Here is a 19,669-nt window from a genome sequence, read left to right on the forward strand (position 1 = left end):
GACATGGGAAATGTATAGATCCAGAGAGAGAGAGAGAGAGAGAGAGAGAGAGAGAGCGAGAGAGAGAGAGAGAGAGAGAGAGAGAGAGAGAGAGAGAGAGAGAAAGAAAGAGTTTAGATCAAACACAAGAGGATGTGTGAGAGAAAGGGAAAACAGAGAGAAAAAGGAAATGGTGGAAGCGCTAAAATAGAAAGCAACTGAATGAGAGAGAGAGAGAGAGAGAGAGAGAGAGAGAGAGAGAGAGAGAGAGAGAGAGAGAGAGAGAGAGAGAGAGAGAGAGAGAGAGAGAGAGAGAGAGAGAGAGAGAGAGAGAGAGAGAGAGAGAGAAAGTGTCTGTCTGTGCGGTAGTGGGAGGAGAGACATAGATGGTGAAATCAGTGCTGCCAGTCCGTGGCGTGACGATTGGTGCAGGGGGGAGGGAGGGGGGCTTGTCAGGAAATCAATGTCGAGAGCTGGCAGACCCACGGACACACACGCACACAAAGATGCAGCACATACACCACACACTTGCGGCGCTTTTAAGAGGGAGATGACGAGGTCCGGAGCTGCGCACAACATGGGCTTAATGAGGCACAGCAGGACTGCTATGCGCTCTGTATTTCACACCTGCACGCACACCCACACACACGTGCAGACACGCACACACACATGCAAGCTCATATAGAATATCTCTCTCAGGGCTCAATCTCATTTCTCACTGCCTCACTCCACTTCTTCCTTTTTGTCCTCCAGTTTTCCTGAAACCGTCCTTCAAACACACATAAACACATGCGCGCACACAAACACACTTCACATCCTCTCTTGCATCCACCTCAATCACTCTTAGATCATCCAGCCTCCGTTCTCCATCTCCTCTGGCGATGTGTTCATTCATGAACCATCACACTGTGCCGTCACACTATGTGTGTATGTGTGTGTGTTTGAGAGAGAGAGAGAGAGAGAGAGAGAGAGAGAGAAAGAGAAAGAGAGGGTGGGAGGTTGGTTAAAGGGCTGAGGGGTAATTGTGCATGCATGCAAAGCCCCATACACACGTGCCGAAACACATACAGCTTATCTATGCGCAGTCAACACACGACAACCCCCCTGAAGCCCTTTCTTCACTTCGCTCTAACCTATTAAGTTTTTTCCTGTGTGACCAGCCCCACACAAAAATACAGACATCCTCCTCCCACCTAGTCCCTCTGGACCCATGAGAGGTATGCAGCTGACAAGGCTCTGAAGCGAGCTGATTTTGGTCTTCTAGCCTGCCCCCTTCCCTGCGCCCATAAAGCCGTCTACTTCTGAGTTATAACACCATTATATCGTCTGGCTTATTGCTAATCAATGCAGGGAAACTCCCATGGGGAAGGGGGGGGCAACTCCCTTTACCGGCCCAACCCCTCACACACACAGCTGGGTAGGAGGGGGGTTCACACCTAAGCATATCTACAAGATACAACCACAAACAACCGACAGGCAAAACCGAGCTGCCGCTAACTTGTTAGCTTTTTTTTCTCCACCCACAGAGTGCATAATTTTTTTTATTTTAGGATGTGTGCTTGTGTCACAAAGCTCCGCGCTAGGCATGGAAAATGAGAAAATATCTCACACACGCACACCCAAGCAAATTCACACTTGCGCTGTGGAGAGTGCTCATGGGAGTTTGAGCGACAGAAACATAGAGCCACAAAGCGTGAAGATGGGTGCACACACACACACACACACACACACACACACACACACACACACACACACACACACACACACGTACACACACACACAAACACACACACACTTAACGGCTGACACTCACTCCCTTTTCAATTAGAGCGTCGGCTGGAACAGAAAAAAAGGGGGAGGAGGAGATGGGGGCTGTCAATGCTCTGCTGGGAGACACATGCTCTGGCAGACCAAACACATGCACGGGCGCGCACTCACACACACACTCACACACACACACACACACACACACAGTCACACACACGCAGGGGGACACGGTCACTGCAACTAACGAGAAAAATATAAATTTAAAGGAAGACACAGAGGCAGACGTAGAGATGGAGAACAACTAACATGAGGGATAAAGAGTTGAAATGATTTGTCGATTAATCAATTAGTGCATCGTCAGAAAAAAAATCTGCAATTATTTTGATAATCAATCAAACATTTAAGTAATGTAAGAGCCTATCACTCTTTGGTTCTAGCTTCTCTAGTGTGATGATTTGCTACTTTTCTCAAATTTTAAACATACACATGCAAATTAAATAACGTTGGATTTTGGACAAAGCAAAAAAAACAATTTGACAAAAATAATCAGCAAATCAACCAAGTCCCGGACTCACATCTCATATCTGTTGGTGCTGACTTCTTGGACCAGGTTGAGGTACAAATTCAATGTGATGAGGCAAACCCAGGCCAAGGCACTCCAGTCTGCAGACAGGGAGAGAGAGAGAGAGAGAGAGAGAGAGAGAGAGAGAGAGAGACACACACACACACACACACACACACACGCACACACACACACAGAGAAAATCAACAAGGTCAAATTACAACACAGCTCCCCTGGACACAAAGCATGCACCTGCAATTGTGTGTCCAAACACACACACGCACGTATGAGAGGGAGTGTGCGTGTGTTCCACTTTTTGATAAATGAAGGCCCATTCTGCAGTAATATGAGGGAAACCTGTGGCTTAGCGTGATGGATGAGAGGGGGGAGCTCGGAGAGAGATAATGATGAACTGTGGAAAAGCAGAGGGAGATAAGCAGGAGTGGGGGCGAGAGAGGAAGAAATGAGGAGGGGTGGGGGGTGGGGGGGGTTCGAACAGAGTGGACTAGAGCGGGTGTAAAGAAATTGAAAAGAAAAGAAGAAACGAAGAAAGGGAAAGGAAGGCGAAGTCAGCAGAGGGGAAAAATGAATATATTTCACCCAGGAAAGGAAGAGAGCTTAGAAAGCTGGCTTCCCTTTTTTGCCCTCGTATTCAACCTTTTTTTCTTTGTGTGTGTCTGTGTGCGTGTGTGTTTCTGTTGACAGGACAGGCAGGGCTGGTCGTCACAATGATGGATTCTCTGAGCCACATACTCAGCTTACTCATTTTCTCACAACAAACCCCCCACACGCACGCACATATATACAAAATGCACACTCCAAGCATTGTTTAGGAATGGTGTGCAGCGACTAAGAAAGAAGTAGGCTGACTGTCGATGTCATTATCAAAATAAATCACTGTCACAGTGCGTCTTACATAACCAGACCGTGCTTTGCTTTAACTTGAAAACACACACAGCTTCCCCACCTGTCCTGACACTGCCCCTGGTGCCGTCTTCCAACAATTTCAAACACATTTCATAAAATTTTATTGGTCAGACTTAAAAGTAGAGCTGTGCTATGCGGCTCCCACTAGACTCGGCGCTTCCCAACAGAACAAAGTGCCCGCTCAGCTGGTGTTTATGTACAGCCGTTTGTCCTAAGCGTGAGGATCCTCGTGATAAACCGAGGTGACAGGCACCAACCCTGCAGCACTAACTCACTGCCCATTACCCTGTATCCATCTGAGTGTATGTGTATGTGTGTGTGTGTGTGTGTGTGTGCCTGTGAGACCAATAAAATAAGACTGTTGGAGTGTTGTATTAGCAGCCAGTCCTAACTAAGAATCCGTATGCTAATCAAGGCTAAAGGAGCTGTAATTGCAACATGCAACCAAATTTTTTTACTGCAAACACAATCCTGCCTCATTTGTCCCAATCACAAATAAATCTTCCCACTACCCCCATATTGAGAACCCATGGATGTGCCTTATTAACCCAAATTAAATGGTGGAGTCTTGCAGTGTCATTGGAGGGACCGTGGTTAAAGGGAGGTATATTGAATCGCTGCATAACTACACAGTATAGTGCTTGATTCCAAAGCATCACACCATCGTTACGGGTGTGGTGTTCTTAGTATTCGTGTGTGAATACTCCTCCACCCTCGACAATGGGCGTATATTCAATTGGAAAGTAAATATCCTCCCCTGTCCTCCCAGACAGGATAAAGATAGACTTTTACACACAAAACAGGCCCTGCATTCAAAATATAATGATGCTATGAGAAAGAATAACCATAAACTCACTATTCAATAGAATTTATATAACTGTAGAGACAATATACTGTAAGATATGAGGGAAAATAGTAGAAAGTTTAAAAAGGAAAACGATTCATCAGCATTTCTAAGTGCTGATCTCTGGTGATTTAGGTACATTAATATGATTTTGCTGTTTTTTAAAACATCTATATGGTGTGGTATTCTTTTTACCAATAGCAGTGATTTGACATATATTTAAAAGCATCTGGTTATCAATTTCAAAAACTCCCTTTCTAGCCTGTATCACCTCAAGACTCAAATCCACACGTGACAATTCAAATAAGCTCTGGGTGAAAGACGGTGCTATAAACTGGAGCAATCAGTGTCAAGGCATATTTTGTTCTTAAGCCAAAAAAATGAAAGTGACAAAGTAATATTATTTTCTTCTGTGATAGATGAGCTCTTTGACAAATGTCTCTGTTGAATCTTTGCTCTTTCTTTGCTGGTTTTCCCAACTCCATTGTTAAAATGTGTGCCAGTGAGTAATTAATTAAGTTTTGTCTTACCAAAGTAAGTTAGCCAGCAGGCCTGGAAGTCACAAAGAGATCCCTCTGGGTGGGAATCACCCTGGGAAAGGAAGAAAGAACAGCACAGGGAAACATTTTCACAAACCAACCGAAAAAAAAACACTTTGTTATGTGGGTGTTTAGTGGAACAGACTCAAGTAACTCACCATTACATATGCTACACTATCAAAGAAGGCAGCTACAGTCAGGCTGAGAATCATCTTCTGTACAGTGAAAAACGAGAAGAAGTCATTAAGAGAGGGATTCTCTACCAAACCCCCCCGACTTAATATGAGAATGCATTTATATTCACGTAGAGACAAGGGCAAATTATAGATCAAATGATCACTGATGTGGCTGACAGCTTGGCATACGACGTCCCTGGTGACACCTCAGAGAAAATATCAAGGGTGGAGGAAAGAGTCTCCTTAATTCCTTCTTTATAAACTGAGCTCATTGTATTTTATATGAAATAAACCAATAATCTGTGTTCTTCACACTTATAAGAGGGCAGTTGTGATGCATGCCAGCTGTCTATTGAGGTGGTTACAAACTGTGGCTGTGGAAGAACGTGCATGCACACACACACACACACACACACACACACACACACACACACACACACACACACACACACACACACACACACACACACACACACACACACACACACACACACACACACACACACACACACACACACACACACACACACACACACACACACACACACACACACACACACACACACACACACACAGCCCTGTATTAATTTGTGGCCAGCAATGACCCTGCAGAGGCTACTGAGGAAGAGGAGGTGGAGACAGAAAAAGCCCTAAAGAGAGAGCATTAAAGACTATTGACTGACGGATAACCTTTGTGAGGGGATGGAGGTAAAGAAAGGGTTTATGTGGTGTGAGAGAGGAGGAGATGGAGGAGGAAGAGCAGAAGGAGGTGCGACCTGGTCTAGAGTAATAGGATCTATCAGAGCCTCTGCGTTAAGATGTCATTTATTTCAGATTAGGAAACATAGAGTGCCGCTAAACCAGACAGACCTGCTGGACTGGCTTCCAAAACACCACACAGACAACACACTCAAACAAAGATAGCTGCCTTTATTACAGAACAACCACGCGTCAATAAACTCTACGACTGATTAATCTGTGCTTTTTAATTGGGTTCAATTATGTTAAGCTTTGCTATGGCTAATTGAACATGTTTCCGGTGGCAAAAAGCAAACAGAAATTGGGGGGGCCTTCAAAATATACTGTACATTGAAGTGGAAATTTACCTGAGCCAAAGACTGATACCTGCGAAGCAACCAGATCACAAACAGCATGAAAATGCTGTGAAGAGAGAGGAAAGACAACGGTGAGATGTTTGTTGCTAACAGCAAGGTCAACAGTTTGAACAAAAGAGGTCATTTGCTGTTCTAACTATGAAATACTGTTTTACTGAACATAAATACATCACAACAACTCCAGCACGTATCCCTGCTGGCTCTTTTGTAACCTCTAAATGCTGCTGATATTCCTGAGCTTATAGTGTGATTACTGACCATTAAAGCAAGTTTAGACTGAAACTAATTAACCCTGCAGAAAACCTGCCAAAGACCCGCTCAGCAGAATTTAGTGAAGGAGTGAAGTCCCCGGCCAAAAAGCAACCACCACAGCTAAACGCTGAAGCCAAAATGAGAAGATGCAGTTCATCAACATGACTCCAGATGCCATCTCCAAGAACACAACTGAATATTGAAAAAAACGGGAAAACCTCCAATGGCATCTATGAAACTATGAATGTGCTTTTTTTCCCCAGAGGAGATAGGGTATAGCTCTGAGTCTGGAAATGCAAATCTTGCATGCAGTTACATATACCACTTTTATGAACAGTACATACTGAAATTACTATTTCTTAATTGGGCATATATTTCTGACTGTTTCAAACATTAACGTTGAATCAACACATCTTAGACACAGCCGCAACATAACCTGAATTTTGCAAGCTTTACAAAGATAGTATTTATTACAGTTACAGCGTTGGTTACAGTTTGCAAAGGTTAAAGGGATACTGCAGTGTTTGCTCATAAACAATCAAAATGTTAAGTTAACACTGAGTCCTTGAGGTCTAACAAACGTGTTGAGCACCTTCCTTTCCCAATAAAACATTTCCAAAGTTGATTTCATGTATTTTAAGTCCACCATAAACAAACCCAAACATTGAAAAACAGCTCCATAGTGGTCCACAGGGAACCTTTAATATTATACTTAACTCTTCCACTCAGATATCATATAAAACTATAGATAGACATTTATATAAAGTATATCACTGTATTTTTATAGCTATGAGCAGTTAAACTATCTGGTGTGAAATAAAAGTCGAGGCTTCGAGAAAAAGTATGGTTTGAGAAAGAAATAATTGGAGAAAATATTTACCATCCTACTAAGGAGAAGGTTCCGGTGGCTCGTTTTACTGTTAAAATCACCACCTGTAAATCAGAGATAATTCATTATAAATGGCTCACATCCATGAATAACAAAAAAATAACCACTGTATTATAGTGTATAGCTGACATATGCATTACATTCTCTGTGTAATACTTCAGTTTTAAGTAAGGCACTTTGCAAACATCCTGAAAAGTGCAATACAGTACTGTCATCATTATAATCATATGCTTAGAAATGACTGGGTTGGAAAGATTGCAATTTGTTCCAGCATGTACTTTGTGTGTTTGTGTGCAAACATATGTGTAAATAAAGCAAGTATAATGGAGTTTGCAACACTACATGCAACCTGAGAAATGCAAGCATTTGCAACGCGCTGACACCTCAGGCATTTAAGGTGTTTACGAACTTCACCTCCACATGCTATGAAACCAAGAGGTCTGTTACATGACAACTGAGTGAAATGAAAAAGGAACCTGGCACTCATTTGCACAAAGCTGCATTCAAGCTGAGGCTGATCTGAGAGCAACTCATAGAAATACATAAGAGGAAAGAAAAACAACGAAGAAATGAAAGAAATGAGAAATATGTGTGTCAGTCCTAAAAGCTTCAGGGGAAAATGAAGGGGCCCGGTAATAGTCTTGCGTGCCAAATAAAGAAGGCCGTGTCTGCAGTATCAGCTGCGGAACACTACTGCTGTGGCCTTTTGCACACCATATGTCATACACCTGTTTCCACAGAGTAGTCACATAAAAAACCAACCATCTATCAGTTTGACTGTAATCGCACCACGTGTTGCCCTATATAGAAAACAAGGCTAACTAGTCAAACAGTGTAGGGGAACCTGTAATTGATTGCTTACAATTTTGAATGATTGCTTGTCAGTAAAGGAGAGATTTGGGCTCAAGGCTAGGCAACATTACTGCAAGGTGTGGACTCAATACCACAACCACCTGTGATTTCAGTGCACGCAATATAATTTGAATTTGAGAAAGTCATGGTGTGCAATGTTTGGGCTTGACACTTTGCAAGAGAAGTGTTGATTCAACCTGGTGAATCTGGGTAATTTCCAGCATATGGTTGGTGTTGTTGTATTTGATTGCACGGTGTTGTACAATGCTCCTGCGGTCTGAACATAATAACAGGAACAACTTACAGTAAAATGTAATCAAGCGCATTCTTCCAATAAAAAGGGCGTAGTGTTGGCTTAGTGTATAGTGGTAGAATAAGTATTTTTACTATTAACTTTAGTAAACGTAGCAATAGCATGTGATAATACAAGTCCTGCATCCAAAATTTTACATGTTTTACATCAGTGTAATGAACAAAGTACCAACAGTAAAAGTACTCATATTACACTATTATGTTACTGGATCATTATTGTTGATGCATTAACATGTTAGCAAAACTTTAATGTTGTACAAGGCAAGGGAAATATTAACTTCTTTTCATACTGCTGGGAAGTTTAATCTATAACAATGCATTATATGATCATGCTTTTTGTTTGTGAAATAAAAGGACAAACTGTCACACAATATCCCCATACTCAAATCTCTTGACTGGCTCCCTGTTGCATACAGCACCCAGTTTGAGATTCTCACTATTGCTTACAGAGCATTATACGGTCAGGCGCCGGCAGATGTGACTGAGATACTTCACTCATACTCCTCCGCTGGCTCTCTGAGATCAAAATATGTTAAATTTACTGTCTGTCCCATGCAACCGCCTAAGACCCAAGTGATCAAGCTTTTGAATCCGTAGCACCAAATTTATGGAACATTCTGCCTGTACCGGTATGGTCTGCCGTGTCTGTTTAGTCTTTTAAAAGTCAGATAAAGACATATCTGGTTAGACAGGCATTAAGTTGACCTGTATGCACCAGGTCAACTAGAAATCTAGGTCTTAATTGTGTTTTCTCTTGATGTATTTTGTCTTGTAAAGAACTTTGTGACTTTTGCCTGTGAAAGTGCTCTATAAATACATTTTACTTACTTATTTACTTACTTATATTCAAAATTAATTAATCTACAAAGTAGTTAGTATATAATAGTACTATGTTAACTACATATAATAGAGGAAAAACGTACATTTCCCCCCCAGACATGTTTTGGAGTGTAAGGATAAAACAGCACAAAGTAAAATGTAAATGCAAGTACAAATAATGTTTCTGTTCATGTGATGTTATAGTGTTTCTGTCCATCAATGATGTAATAATGTTTGTGATGTTAGTGTTTCTGTCCATCAATGATGTTATGTTTGTGATGTTATAGTGTTTCTGTCCATCAATGATGTTATAATGTGTCTGTGATATTATAGTGTTCATGTTCATGTGATGTGATGATTTTGTTGTTGCCCTCCCTCACCTTCAGCAGGTGAAACAAGCTCTCTTATCATCTCAAGATAAGAAACTCTCTGCATATCTTGTCTCATATGATCCACCACAAACCGACTCTCCCCACCTGTACAGTATGTCTGAGGCTCACATCTAAAACAACGTTAATAAACATCATTTCATCAATTTAACAACACTATAAGACAAAGGGTTTGTGATGCTCAGGTAGGTAAGCTTTAGTTAGCTTGTCAGAAACAACAGAGTAATGTCAGCTCCAGTAAAGCGAGTTTAATGGTCTGTTTTAATTAGTTGCACTATAACGTTGATACGCAACAGGCTCATTAATGCAGCTAACGTGTTAAATGGCTAATTAGCACCGAAAAAAAGAAAAGGGAAGAAGCTAATACTGAGTTTACAGTTACGTTATTTACTTACACATCGATAGTCTTCTGAATCTGTATTAAAAAACACGCAACGTGAGTCGTTACTCATTGACTCTGGGATTTGACTGCCCATGTTTTAGTCGTTTTGCATTTAGATAATTTCGCTTCAATTGTGTTTTTGTTTTGTAATTGTAGCTGTCTCTTCTTTTACTTCCTGTTTCTACCGTGCGCACAAAGGGACAAAAAGCACCACAGAGCCGATGCTCGTCGTAGGTCTGTTTGTTTCAGACTTTGACTTGTACATGAAAAACTCTGCGTTGTAACGTGTTTTACTCGTTTTAAGTCCCATGGATCTTTGATGTATTTCACCTTGACAAAAAAATGAACAAAAGTTAAAGGTTGAATAAGTAGAATCTTTATTAAAAGCTATATTTAAATTTAAAAAAATACACTCACTAGACGTTTTGAGGGGAACAGAATGAAAGTATTGCTTTTCCATAAAAAAAAATATGTAGTCAGAATTCATATTTTAATAATTTTTTGACGGGCTTTACAATGACATTCTGTTTACATTTTACCAGCCATTAATCAGCCAGCATCGCTGGGTTGCAAGGGTTGTCTGTTGTTTGGTGCAGCTACTGTAGGTATGGCACTGGATGAAATGGTGTTTGCCAATCCTGCAGCTGCTTTGTTATTTGTCCCATCAGCTGAGTGACCGGAGACGGGCAAAAACAAGAGTCAATATAGGCCAAGCATTCACTCAATGGACTGAGATAAAGGAGTTCAACAGCATTAAAACACACGCTGAAATTGCTACGTTTGTCCTTGATCGGTTAGCTAACTTTCATGTTTACTTAGCTGTAACGGCTAACGGTAACTGTCAGTCAAACTCCTCTTCAATATTTGTTTTTATGGTGCGATCTGCCTGAGGGGATGGGTTCAAACAGGCCCAAAGAGACTCTGGTCTCCTGTGGGCTACTGGCAAACCTACTGACTAACATGGCAACCTGAGTGGTGGAATTATTTTCTGTTGTTGTGACTACAATCTTGAGACACTAGATGGCGGTGTTCTGCTCATTCTAGATATTTAACCTTTAAAGTGCTGGGATATCCATCGCCATATTTGTAGGGTTTGTTTTAATAATAATAATTACGGTAACTTTATTTATAAAGCACCTTTAAACCTACGAAAACAAACGTTTACAAAATGCTCTGACAGAGCAAAGAGAAAAACACAAAGGAATCCATACGTACTGTATACACATCAACAAGGCGAGATAAACAGTAGGACGGGAGATAGCGTGGGAGGATGCTTTTATGAGCAGTAAAAACGAATGATGCATGATCTTAACTTGTAAATGAATATTTTTATACTATATAATTTAACTTGATCTAACTTTCTAACACTAACCAAAGGAATAAGGGAAAAGTTCTGTGTCCGCCTTGGTAGCTAACACCAGCATTTTTTGTGACTAACATTCAGTTATAACCTCTGGTATTCACCGTAAGGTTAATGATAAGGTTATCTCAACGGATGTTTTTAGAAGTCAGCAACCTTATTTAGACAAATGCAGAAAGGAATGTTACCTTTGTCTGGAATTTGGACAGAGGTGGCTGCATTTCCTTTAAACACTCACAGAAAATAATAATAAAAAGTCATTTTCAAATGGTGCGTCTTTAAATATGTTTGAGAGATATTTTAATAGAATATATAATACAGTTATACCCCAAATATTGGTATTTTGTAGTATACCTGGATAATATTAGGTTTTCTTTAATATCAACTATTCGCTTGTGTTATGTGTCCGCTATGAAACGCACAATGAGCTTTATTAAAGTGACTTTCTATTTCCGATGCTTTTGTCTTTCTTGTGAAACGAGTCACATTAACATTATCAATAAGGCATTTTAGCATGGGCTCTCCTTATTGTGTTTATGCAAAATGTGTGTGTGTGCGGGTGTGTGTGAGAGAAAGAGAATGAAAGTGGAAAGTGGGTGTGTTGCACCCTGTTGACCTATTGTAACACTGAAACTCCAGCTGCACCCATTTCCCTGTGGCCTTTGAGGCTGTCACTGTCAGTTATTTAAACAACAATGAGGGAGATCTGATGTTTTTCTTTACACACAAACACACAGGTATCTTTGTTCATAATATAGGCAACTGATTCCAGTGCATATTGAAATTGTCATATGTATCCCAAGACTGCAACATAATGTATTTATTGTGTTGTACAGTTCACGTTGCTTTATTGTTTTATTCTACGGTAGAAAATCTTCACTACACTTTGGGAAATATTCACTTGACACAAAGAAATTGAGATAAATGAAAGCAAAACATGGCTTTTGGATGCTTTCAAAATGGCCTTGTACATGTTGAACAAGCGATTGCTACTACTCCTCGGGCACTTCACTCATCACTGTTTGAGAGTTCGGATGGTTGAAGGTGTTGTCACTTGAAAAGTAACTAACGCGCAACATTCCTCAACCTGTAGGTAATTTTTCTTCCATGCGAAACTACACGGTGTTATTGTCTATTGTCGTAATTAGAAAACTGTAAAAAGTTACTCTGAAAGGTTGTAACTCCATTTTTGAAAGCGCAGAGATGTTTTTCCAGCCTATCAAAACATTATGCAAACCACCAAAACCATAGTTTAAATCCTGCAGAACCTTTTTTTATTAGATTTCAAGCTTTCAAACACTGAGTTTCAACCTTTCACAGCTTTTTTTGCCTCCAATTATGACATTAAATCCATCCCATAGGAGTGCAAATGATGGCATTTCTAACAAATCTGATTTTTGTTTCATTTTTGTACACCTTACGAGGTGTATTATTACAGGTGCCAATAATACGGCAGTGTCATAAGCTGTCGTTCTCCCTCAACAGGTTTGTGGTTTTAGGTGCGGTAAATAGACATGATCTTAACTCAAATAACACTCTTCAACAGTATCCAATTCACACAAGGAAGCTAACAGTTGAGACTGTGTTTATGCTGTCTAATGCATGATTGCCAAAATTATTCTCACTATTAAACAACACCTGTTTTCTAAGCAGAACTGAAGACCCTTCCACAAAGAGATGCAGAAAATAGTAGGAAAATAGAATAAAAGACTGGTTGCTCTGTATACATAGATCAAACACGTGTCGAGTGCTCCAGGAATAAAAACAGAATTAACAGGAAGGCAATCCAGACACTCCAAAATGACAACGAGGAAGGAAATATTAAAAAACCTTTATTATAGTCATTAAAAAGCCAACATGTGTTCGGCCACTGTGGGTTTTCGTCAGTGCTTTAAACAAGAGGTATTAAAGAGGTTTAAAGCCCTGCAACAGAAACATGTTGGCTTTTGTAGCGATTTAGTTTTTCTAATGATAAGAAAGGCTTTTTAATATTTCATGTGTCGTTGTTACATACTGTTACTATTGATATACTATTATGTCATGAAACTCTTGTTTTACCTAGAGATATACTGGTTTTACTGTATGCATCTCAGATTCTGTCCTTTTTCTGAAGAAAAAAATGGATGTTCAACTATATTCTGTATTTTTTTTCAATGCCTCATACTCCTTTATACTCCTGTATAAACCATACTTTATGCGCAGCAAAGAACCGATTTGTCATATTTCCGGTATGTCCTGCACTGCATAACGGAGAATAGGTAAATGCAGAAAGGTATGCATTGATTTTATTTATTAAAAAAGTGTGGACTAAATTCAGCTCCTGTGGTGCCTGTTCTGTCATGTAAAGCTGATTTTTAAAGTCACAACTGTATTTATGAAAAACCGAAATACAACAAATGAAATTCATATAAAAGTTTATTTTGTGAAACAGATATCTGTACAAAAATGGCACAGAAGGTGCGTACAAAAGCAATTTCTTATTTCGACAGATGGACATTTCCAGTAACACCATGATAATAGCAAACAGATGACAATAACAACAATGCATCTTGGGGATACCCTCATTATTCTCTATGCAGTAGCACATTATCATTTGATTCTGGTCCATTGGCCATGTAGGGCATTGGGAGATCACAGGCAGCTACAGTAAGCATCTGCCTCCTTCTATGCAAGCGAATACAAACACAAAAACACATCAGATTTGAAGGGACACGGGTCACACACAGACACATTCATCTGAACACACTGACATCATTAGCAACACAAACAGGAAGCTAAATCTTCTGTCAGTATCCCCCTAAGAGGGGCGGTTCAGGCGACAGGTCCTGTAGGTCATGCAGTCCACTTCTTCTCTGGCTTTGAAATAACATTTGGCTCTCAAACTATACGGTGTGAGGTAATAAATATACATTAAATAAAGGTTTTAAATATGTTTCATATGCGTATCACAAAAGCTGAATGCATCATGTACAAAACTTTGGAGTGCAAAACATGAGTTTGGTGTTAAGTACACAAATGTTTTCCTCAGGATCAACACATCTACAGTCAGTAACACCACAGAGTAGACCGACACCATGTAGGCCTTAAGAGAGAAATGAGCTGCATTTTTCTCTACCATTCAAATGTTTGTCCACAAATTTCATCAGTAGTAACAGCAGCAGCAGCAGCAGCAAAAAGTCCCGTTGAGAAAAGTCAGTTCAGCCAGTAGAATAAAAAAGTTCTGGGTTTTCAGTTTCTGTGGGCTCCGAGCTTAGTGGCCCCATCCTCCGATCTCCTGGTTGTAGCGCTTGGTGAGAGAGTTGGCCTGCAGTGTGAGCTTGGACAGCACCCCTTGCAGCCCGGTCAGGTGGAACTGGAACTGCTTCTGCAAATCGTCGTCCTCTTCTTCCTCCTCCTCTTCCTCCTCGGATGATAACGATGCGGAGGAGGAGGTGGATGTAGTCGAATTCATGCGGGTGATCACCATGCTCTCCTTGCGCCTCTCGTCTGCTGCGGCGCACCTGACCCCCCACTCGATGTCCATGCGGATGGACTTGAGCAGCTGGTAGTAGCTGTACATGTCCCCTTCGTCCTCGTCCGATTTCAGGGAGCTCATCTCCCTGTCCTCTTCCAGTGGGACGTCCCGCAACAAGCTGGGCACCATGACCGTCTGGTCCATGTTGTTGACTGCACCGATGAAGCGGTTCATGGCGTTGAAGAGGGAGTTCTTCTGGACGGTGGTTTCTGGGAGCTGCTGCTGCATCATCATCATCATTATTTCGGCGATTTGTTTTCTTCTGGAGCAGAAATGGAAGCGATGATGCGAGTTCCTTGTCTTGTTTGTGTCTCCTCTGGGAGTGTCCTGCTTTAATTTCGGGCTGATCGGCTTAAAGGGGCGTCTGTGGCAGGGATTGGTTGTCCTGTAAATCAGGCGAGTTGAGTTTCCCCCTTGATGTGTGTTTGTATCCCTTGTCGTAGTTTCTGGTTTGCGGGAAGTCAGGTGCGCATTTATATAGTCTTGAGATGCGTGTTGTTTCGCAAGTTAAAGGCGGACCCACAACCTGTTTGTCCAGTTCTTCTGCTGCGGTTGTAACCAGAACCAAATGACCTGAAATAGTACACAGCAGAACAGAGGTGTGACACATTTTCTAGAAGAGGAGTGGCTTCAGAATGTCAGTAAGCTCCATAGTACAGATCTAAAAGGAACATCTTATGTGCAGAATATGCGGCGCGCGTATTTACGCACAACAGCTGTCAGTTCACTTGTCAACACTGTGCCATTCCAAAACCTAACTTACCGTTTAATAGTGCTGTCCTGTGGACCCGTGCTCTGATTTCCGGTTAATGAAATGACTAATAACACATCACCTCATCCCACATTCTGTTCCAATGACGCGCAGGGTGAGACCTGACTGAACAGGACCGGTGGTATGAATATTCATTACCAAGCCATCAGCCCACTGCGCGGCCCACAGTACAGCCACTCAGAAGGCCGTATGCGCTTCCTCGGAGGTGGGACAAATCGGTGTTGGACCAATGACGAGGCCACTGTTGACTCGCTCACATATAGAAAACAGAGGCAACACGTTGTCGAGCACTAAAGCTCTTGAGTCAATATTGATTCCAGGCGTAGAATGACTTTTAGTGTGTCACCTAGAAGTTTTCTTTAAGTGAAAGTGCAATGTAGAAAAAGTACCCTATTACAAGTAGGGAAATACCAGGAGCAAAATATTCTTATGTTAGGTCTATCAAAAGTAGGAAGTAGCCCTGCAGACAACAAAGCCCCTGATAAATAAAGTGACATAGCTGGTATTAAATGACTTTATTATATTGTTGATGGATCAGTTTAAAGGAACATTTCTCCCGCCATAGCTGGTTCAGGTGGAACTAGTTTTGACTACAGGTAGGTAGTTAAGAATCAGTGGTTCCCAACCTCCAGGTCAGACTCCCTCTGAAGGGGCACAGAATAAATCTGAGGGGCCATGACAGTTGTTTGGATGGGTCTAAAGTCTTGAACTAGGGTAAGGACATACTTTAGGCAAGTATCTAGAAACTTTGACAACTTTTATCAATAAAATTAGCAAAACATTGAGTTTATTAAATGTCTTCCATTTTTTTTGTGTGTGTCTATATGCATGCATATCTTTGATATTCATCGTATGAGTTTATTGATACCGAATAATACTTGATTGTGCCCCTTGTAGTTTCTGTGATACAGCCGGGCCATTATTATACTATATTTAGTCTTTGGGCATATGGGACTACTGTCTTTTTCTGAAAAATAAAATGAAATACACTGAACAAACAGTAGTCGTTTTTGACCAATTTTCAACTGTTTAGTACATTCTCAGTGATCCTCTGATATTCAACACATATAAGTGTAACAAAAGCAACAATCCAGGACTTCCTACATTATTAGTGACAGTGAAGTAATGGGTGCTACATCAATTGGCACGTCCCCCAAATATATATTCTTGTTGCAGTTGTCCAATTATAATGCAATTACAGTGATATAATGGAAATTAAAATGTCCAGTGTAGGTTCACATTTTACTGAGGACCACATCCACACTTGCACTCCCTGCAGGAATATTACAGGTGCTTATTTCCCTTCAGGGTAACTTTAGTCTAAGAGAGTTACAGTACTGACAAGATTTTTAGATTACACTTAAAGCCAAGCTGTTGCACCAGCCAGTTTCCTGCAGCAATGGTGGACAGCTGATTACCGCAACAACTCTTCTAACTATAACTGCTGGTAAACAGGGGGGGGGGGGGGGGGGGGGTGTCTTCCACACTGTCCTAGCAACAGAAATAGCCCATCGTTAGCACTTCATGCAGTATGTGCTCTCCTGGACGTGCTCAGTCTGAAATCTGAGCTTTGGTAAATACTTCAGACTGAAACTATAGAAACATGTTGTCCACTGTATAGCCATCAACACAAAACAACTCCGCCTGTCTGGTGTTAAATAAAAAAACATGTCTGATTCAGGGAATTGTCTTTAAAATAGATCCACAAGCTTTAAAGGATAAGCTCACAGGATTGATGTAAAGGAGGAAAGGGACGATGACTTGGTTTATACTTCATGCTCAGTCAGATAGTCTACAGGTACAGATTGTTCTAGATACAAGTAGCAAATGAATCATTGGTTTGTTGCTCAGCAAGAATGGAGAGAATGCGAACATTGTCAGCAAAACCTGCTGGTTGAGTTTCTGTCTCTGCGTCTCCCTACTTCCGTCTCCTCTATGGCCTCCTGCTGTTACCATGACTCCCTGTCCCGAAACCATTAAAAAGTATTCATGTAGAGTTTTTCATATGCATCGATCCAATATCACGTAACTTAGCACCCCCCAAAAATACTTTAAAGTAGTTTATATATGTTCTTTTTCTCTTATGAATGACCGTCAAACTACATAACAAAAGAAAGTTATGTGACAATTATTCTCTGTATGTTTTTGTTGATGTTACCAAGGGTTTTACCTGAGCCAGGCCATACACAATGATAGAAATCGCACATAATATATACAGTATGTATGCATTTTGTTATAATAACGCACTGGTATTAAATCGATACTTGGTACTGGCTGATATGCAAGTTCAGGTATATCAGAATCAGTATTACAAAGGAAAAAAAAAATACACCAGAACATCTCTTAAAATGTGAATATGCCCAAATTACTAGTAAAATCTCTGCATTACAACATTATATATATGTGTGTATATATATATGTACATATATATACATATATATATATATATATATATATATATATACAAATATTAAAGTAACTCAGAACTGTCATTACATGTAATGAGTTACTGTGGTGGAAGTATTCAGATCCTTTACTTAAGTAAAAGGATCAAAAGTAAAAGTACTTCAAATGCAACAGGACGGTTCCTGCCAGTGTTACATTATTATTTATGATATTGATATTGATATGATATTACTGCTGCATAAACATATGTATGTTGCACAAAGTCTAGGTGGAGATGATTTGTATACTGTTGTGTTAGTGTAATCAAACAATTTATCATATATTATAATATGTTGATAGGTTTTCCGTCTAAATCTGACTCTGCAAATACTAGTAACTAGCTGTCAAATAAATGTAGTTTTAAAAAAGTACAATATGTAAGTATAACACAGCACAATATGAAAATTCTCAAGTAAAGTACAAGTACCTTGAGTTGTTCTTAAATAGAGAGGTTGAGTTAATGTAGTCATTAATTTCCCACTTTACCCACACCCCCTCAATCCCAAATCTGCCTTGGAAGCAAAGCTACAAAAGAAAAAAAACACAGACTGACTAATCTAACCCCCCCTGAAGATAAACTGACCCCAGATCCAGTTAGAGCGAAAACAAAAAAGAAGTAGGTCAGCAGAACAAATGTGCACCGCTGCTGAGTGGAGATCTGATAGGAAAGGGAACTGTTTTTTGCTTTCTCAACAGGGCTGTCAATCAAGGACCCACCTCACTGACTCCTTCTCTATTCTCCTGTGAAAGGCCTTTCCACTTGTCAGAGGACGCACTGCGCCTGAACGCAACAATGAAACCCGGATCAGTTCGGAAGGGTTTCTCGATTGTGTGTCATGTCAGACGCTGAGCATCCACCGATTACGGTGGGTGTCATCATCATCCCACAAGGCTTCAAAGAGAGAGGAGAGAGAGAGGAAGTGGAGGAGGAGAATGAGGAGGAGGAGGTGGTGGTGGGGATGAAGGGCTCCACTACAGGAACAGGCAGCTTGAGTGGGAATTCTAGTACTTGTCATCACGGCTTCATGTTACTGAAAAGTGTGAGGCATGGGTGAGTTGAGCAGGGAAGCCGCAGGCGAAGCGGCGATAGCAATTAGAACAACAACACCTCGCATCATAAACAGACGGGTGGAGTGGGACAGGCCTGCTGCATTTTACTTCAAGGCAATAAACGAGGCGATCATTGTGGATTAGAAGAGAAGTTCTGTTTGTGTGTGTTTGAAAGAGCTGAAAAACTGCATGTTTTTGAAAATTGAATTCCTAATAGGATCATATTAAAGCAGTAAAGTCATTGACGTTAAGGTTTAATACAAGTTTTCGTCTGATCAAATTGCCGTTTGAAAACACATTTCTTTCATACGTAGCCTCATGAGTCACTTAATGTTATTATTAGAAGCTGGTAATCTTCACAAAAAAAAGAAAAAAGATCAGCATGACTGCATCATGTGACACTGAAGTGGTACCAGTCCATCTCTACAGGCTTTCCCTCTAAACAAACAACATCATCAAAACTATTTATTTGTTCATCTTATCTTCTGGGTATTTGGAATCAGACTTTGGATGCATGCGGGTAAATCTGTCTGTGTGGAGAGCAAACGAGGTGGAACACATCCCCGAACCCATCCGCTATAGTGTGACAACGATTAGCCTTTTATTAGCTTTTTGTCTATTATTTATTTCCATCCATATGCAGATTTATGTTTATATCATCCCAAACTCCATTCTCAGGTCTCAAGTGCTAATTGGACCGTGAACAATGACCGCTGCACAGAAG

The 19,669-nt window shown here is 40.7% G+C and overlaps 2 protein-coding genes across 2 annotated transcripts in view; both read right to left on the reverse strand.

Annotated features, from left to right (window-relative positions):
* The window catches only part of LOC310952632 (cyclic AMP receptor-like protein A), a 47,281-nt gene extending 37,315 nt beyond the window's left edge, over positions 1-9,966 (reverse strand). The window contains exons 1-6 of the mRNA XM_083921296.1: positions 9,818-9,966; positions 7,042-7,094; positions 5,901-5,955; positions 4,777-4,833; positions 4,610-4,670; positions 2,322-2,409 (exon numbers count right to left, since the gene is read on the reverse strand). Coding sequence (XP_083777422.1) covers positions 2,322-2,409; positions 4,610-4,670; positions 4,777-4,833; positions 5,901-5,955; positions 7,042-7,094; positions 9,818-9,898 — 395 coding nt within the window. The 5' untranslated portion in view covers positions 9,899-9,966. The remainder of the gene's footprint in view (positions 1-2,321; positions 2,410-4,609; positions 4,671-4,776; positions 4,834-5,900; positions 5,956-7,041; positions 7,095-9,817) is intronic.
* Positions 9,967-13,561: 3,595 nt separating this feature from the next.
* Positions 13,562-15,514, reverse strand: mid1ip1a (MID1 interacting protein 1a). The gene is made up of 2 exons (XM_083921014.1): positions 15,442-15,514; positions 13,562-15,251 (listed from the first exon to the last, which is right to left on the reverse strand). Exon 2 carries the CDS (start codon positions 14,916-14,918, stop codon positions 14,415-14,417), a length of 504 nt encoding a protein of 167 aa, XP_083777140.1. The 5' UTR covers positions 14,919-15,251; positions 15,442-15,514; the 3' UTR covers positions 13,562-14,414.
* Positions 15,515-19,669: the final 4,155 nt, after the last annotated feature.

This window comes from Echiichthys vipera (genome assembly GCF_963691815.1).
Source record: "Echiichthys vipera genome assembly, chromosome: 10".
In the NCBI taxonomy this organism is placed as follows: Eukaryota; Metazoa; Chordata; class Actinopteri; order Perciformes; family Trachinidae; genus Echiichthys; species Echiichthys vipera.

Bases quoted from the DNA above. Each gene is read 5' to 3' on its own strand.
- mid1ip1a (XM_083921014.1), bottom strand. From the start codon at position 14,918: ATGATGATGATGATGCAGCAGCAGCTCCCAGAAACCACCGTCCAGAAG.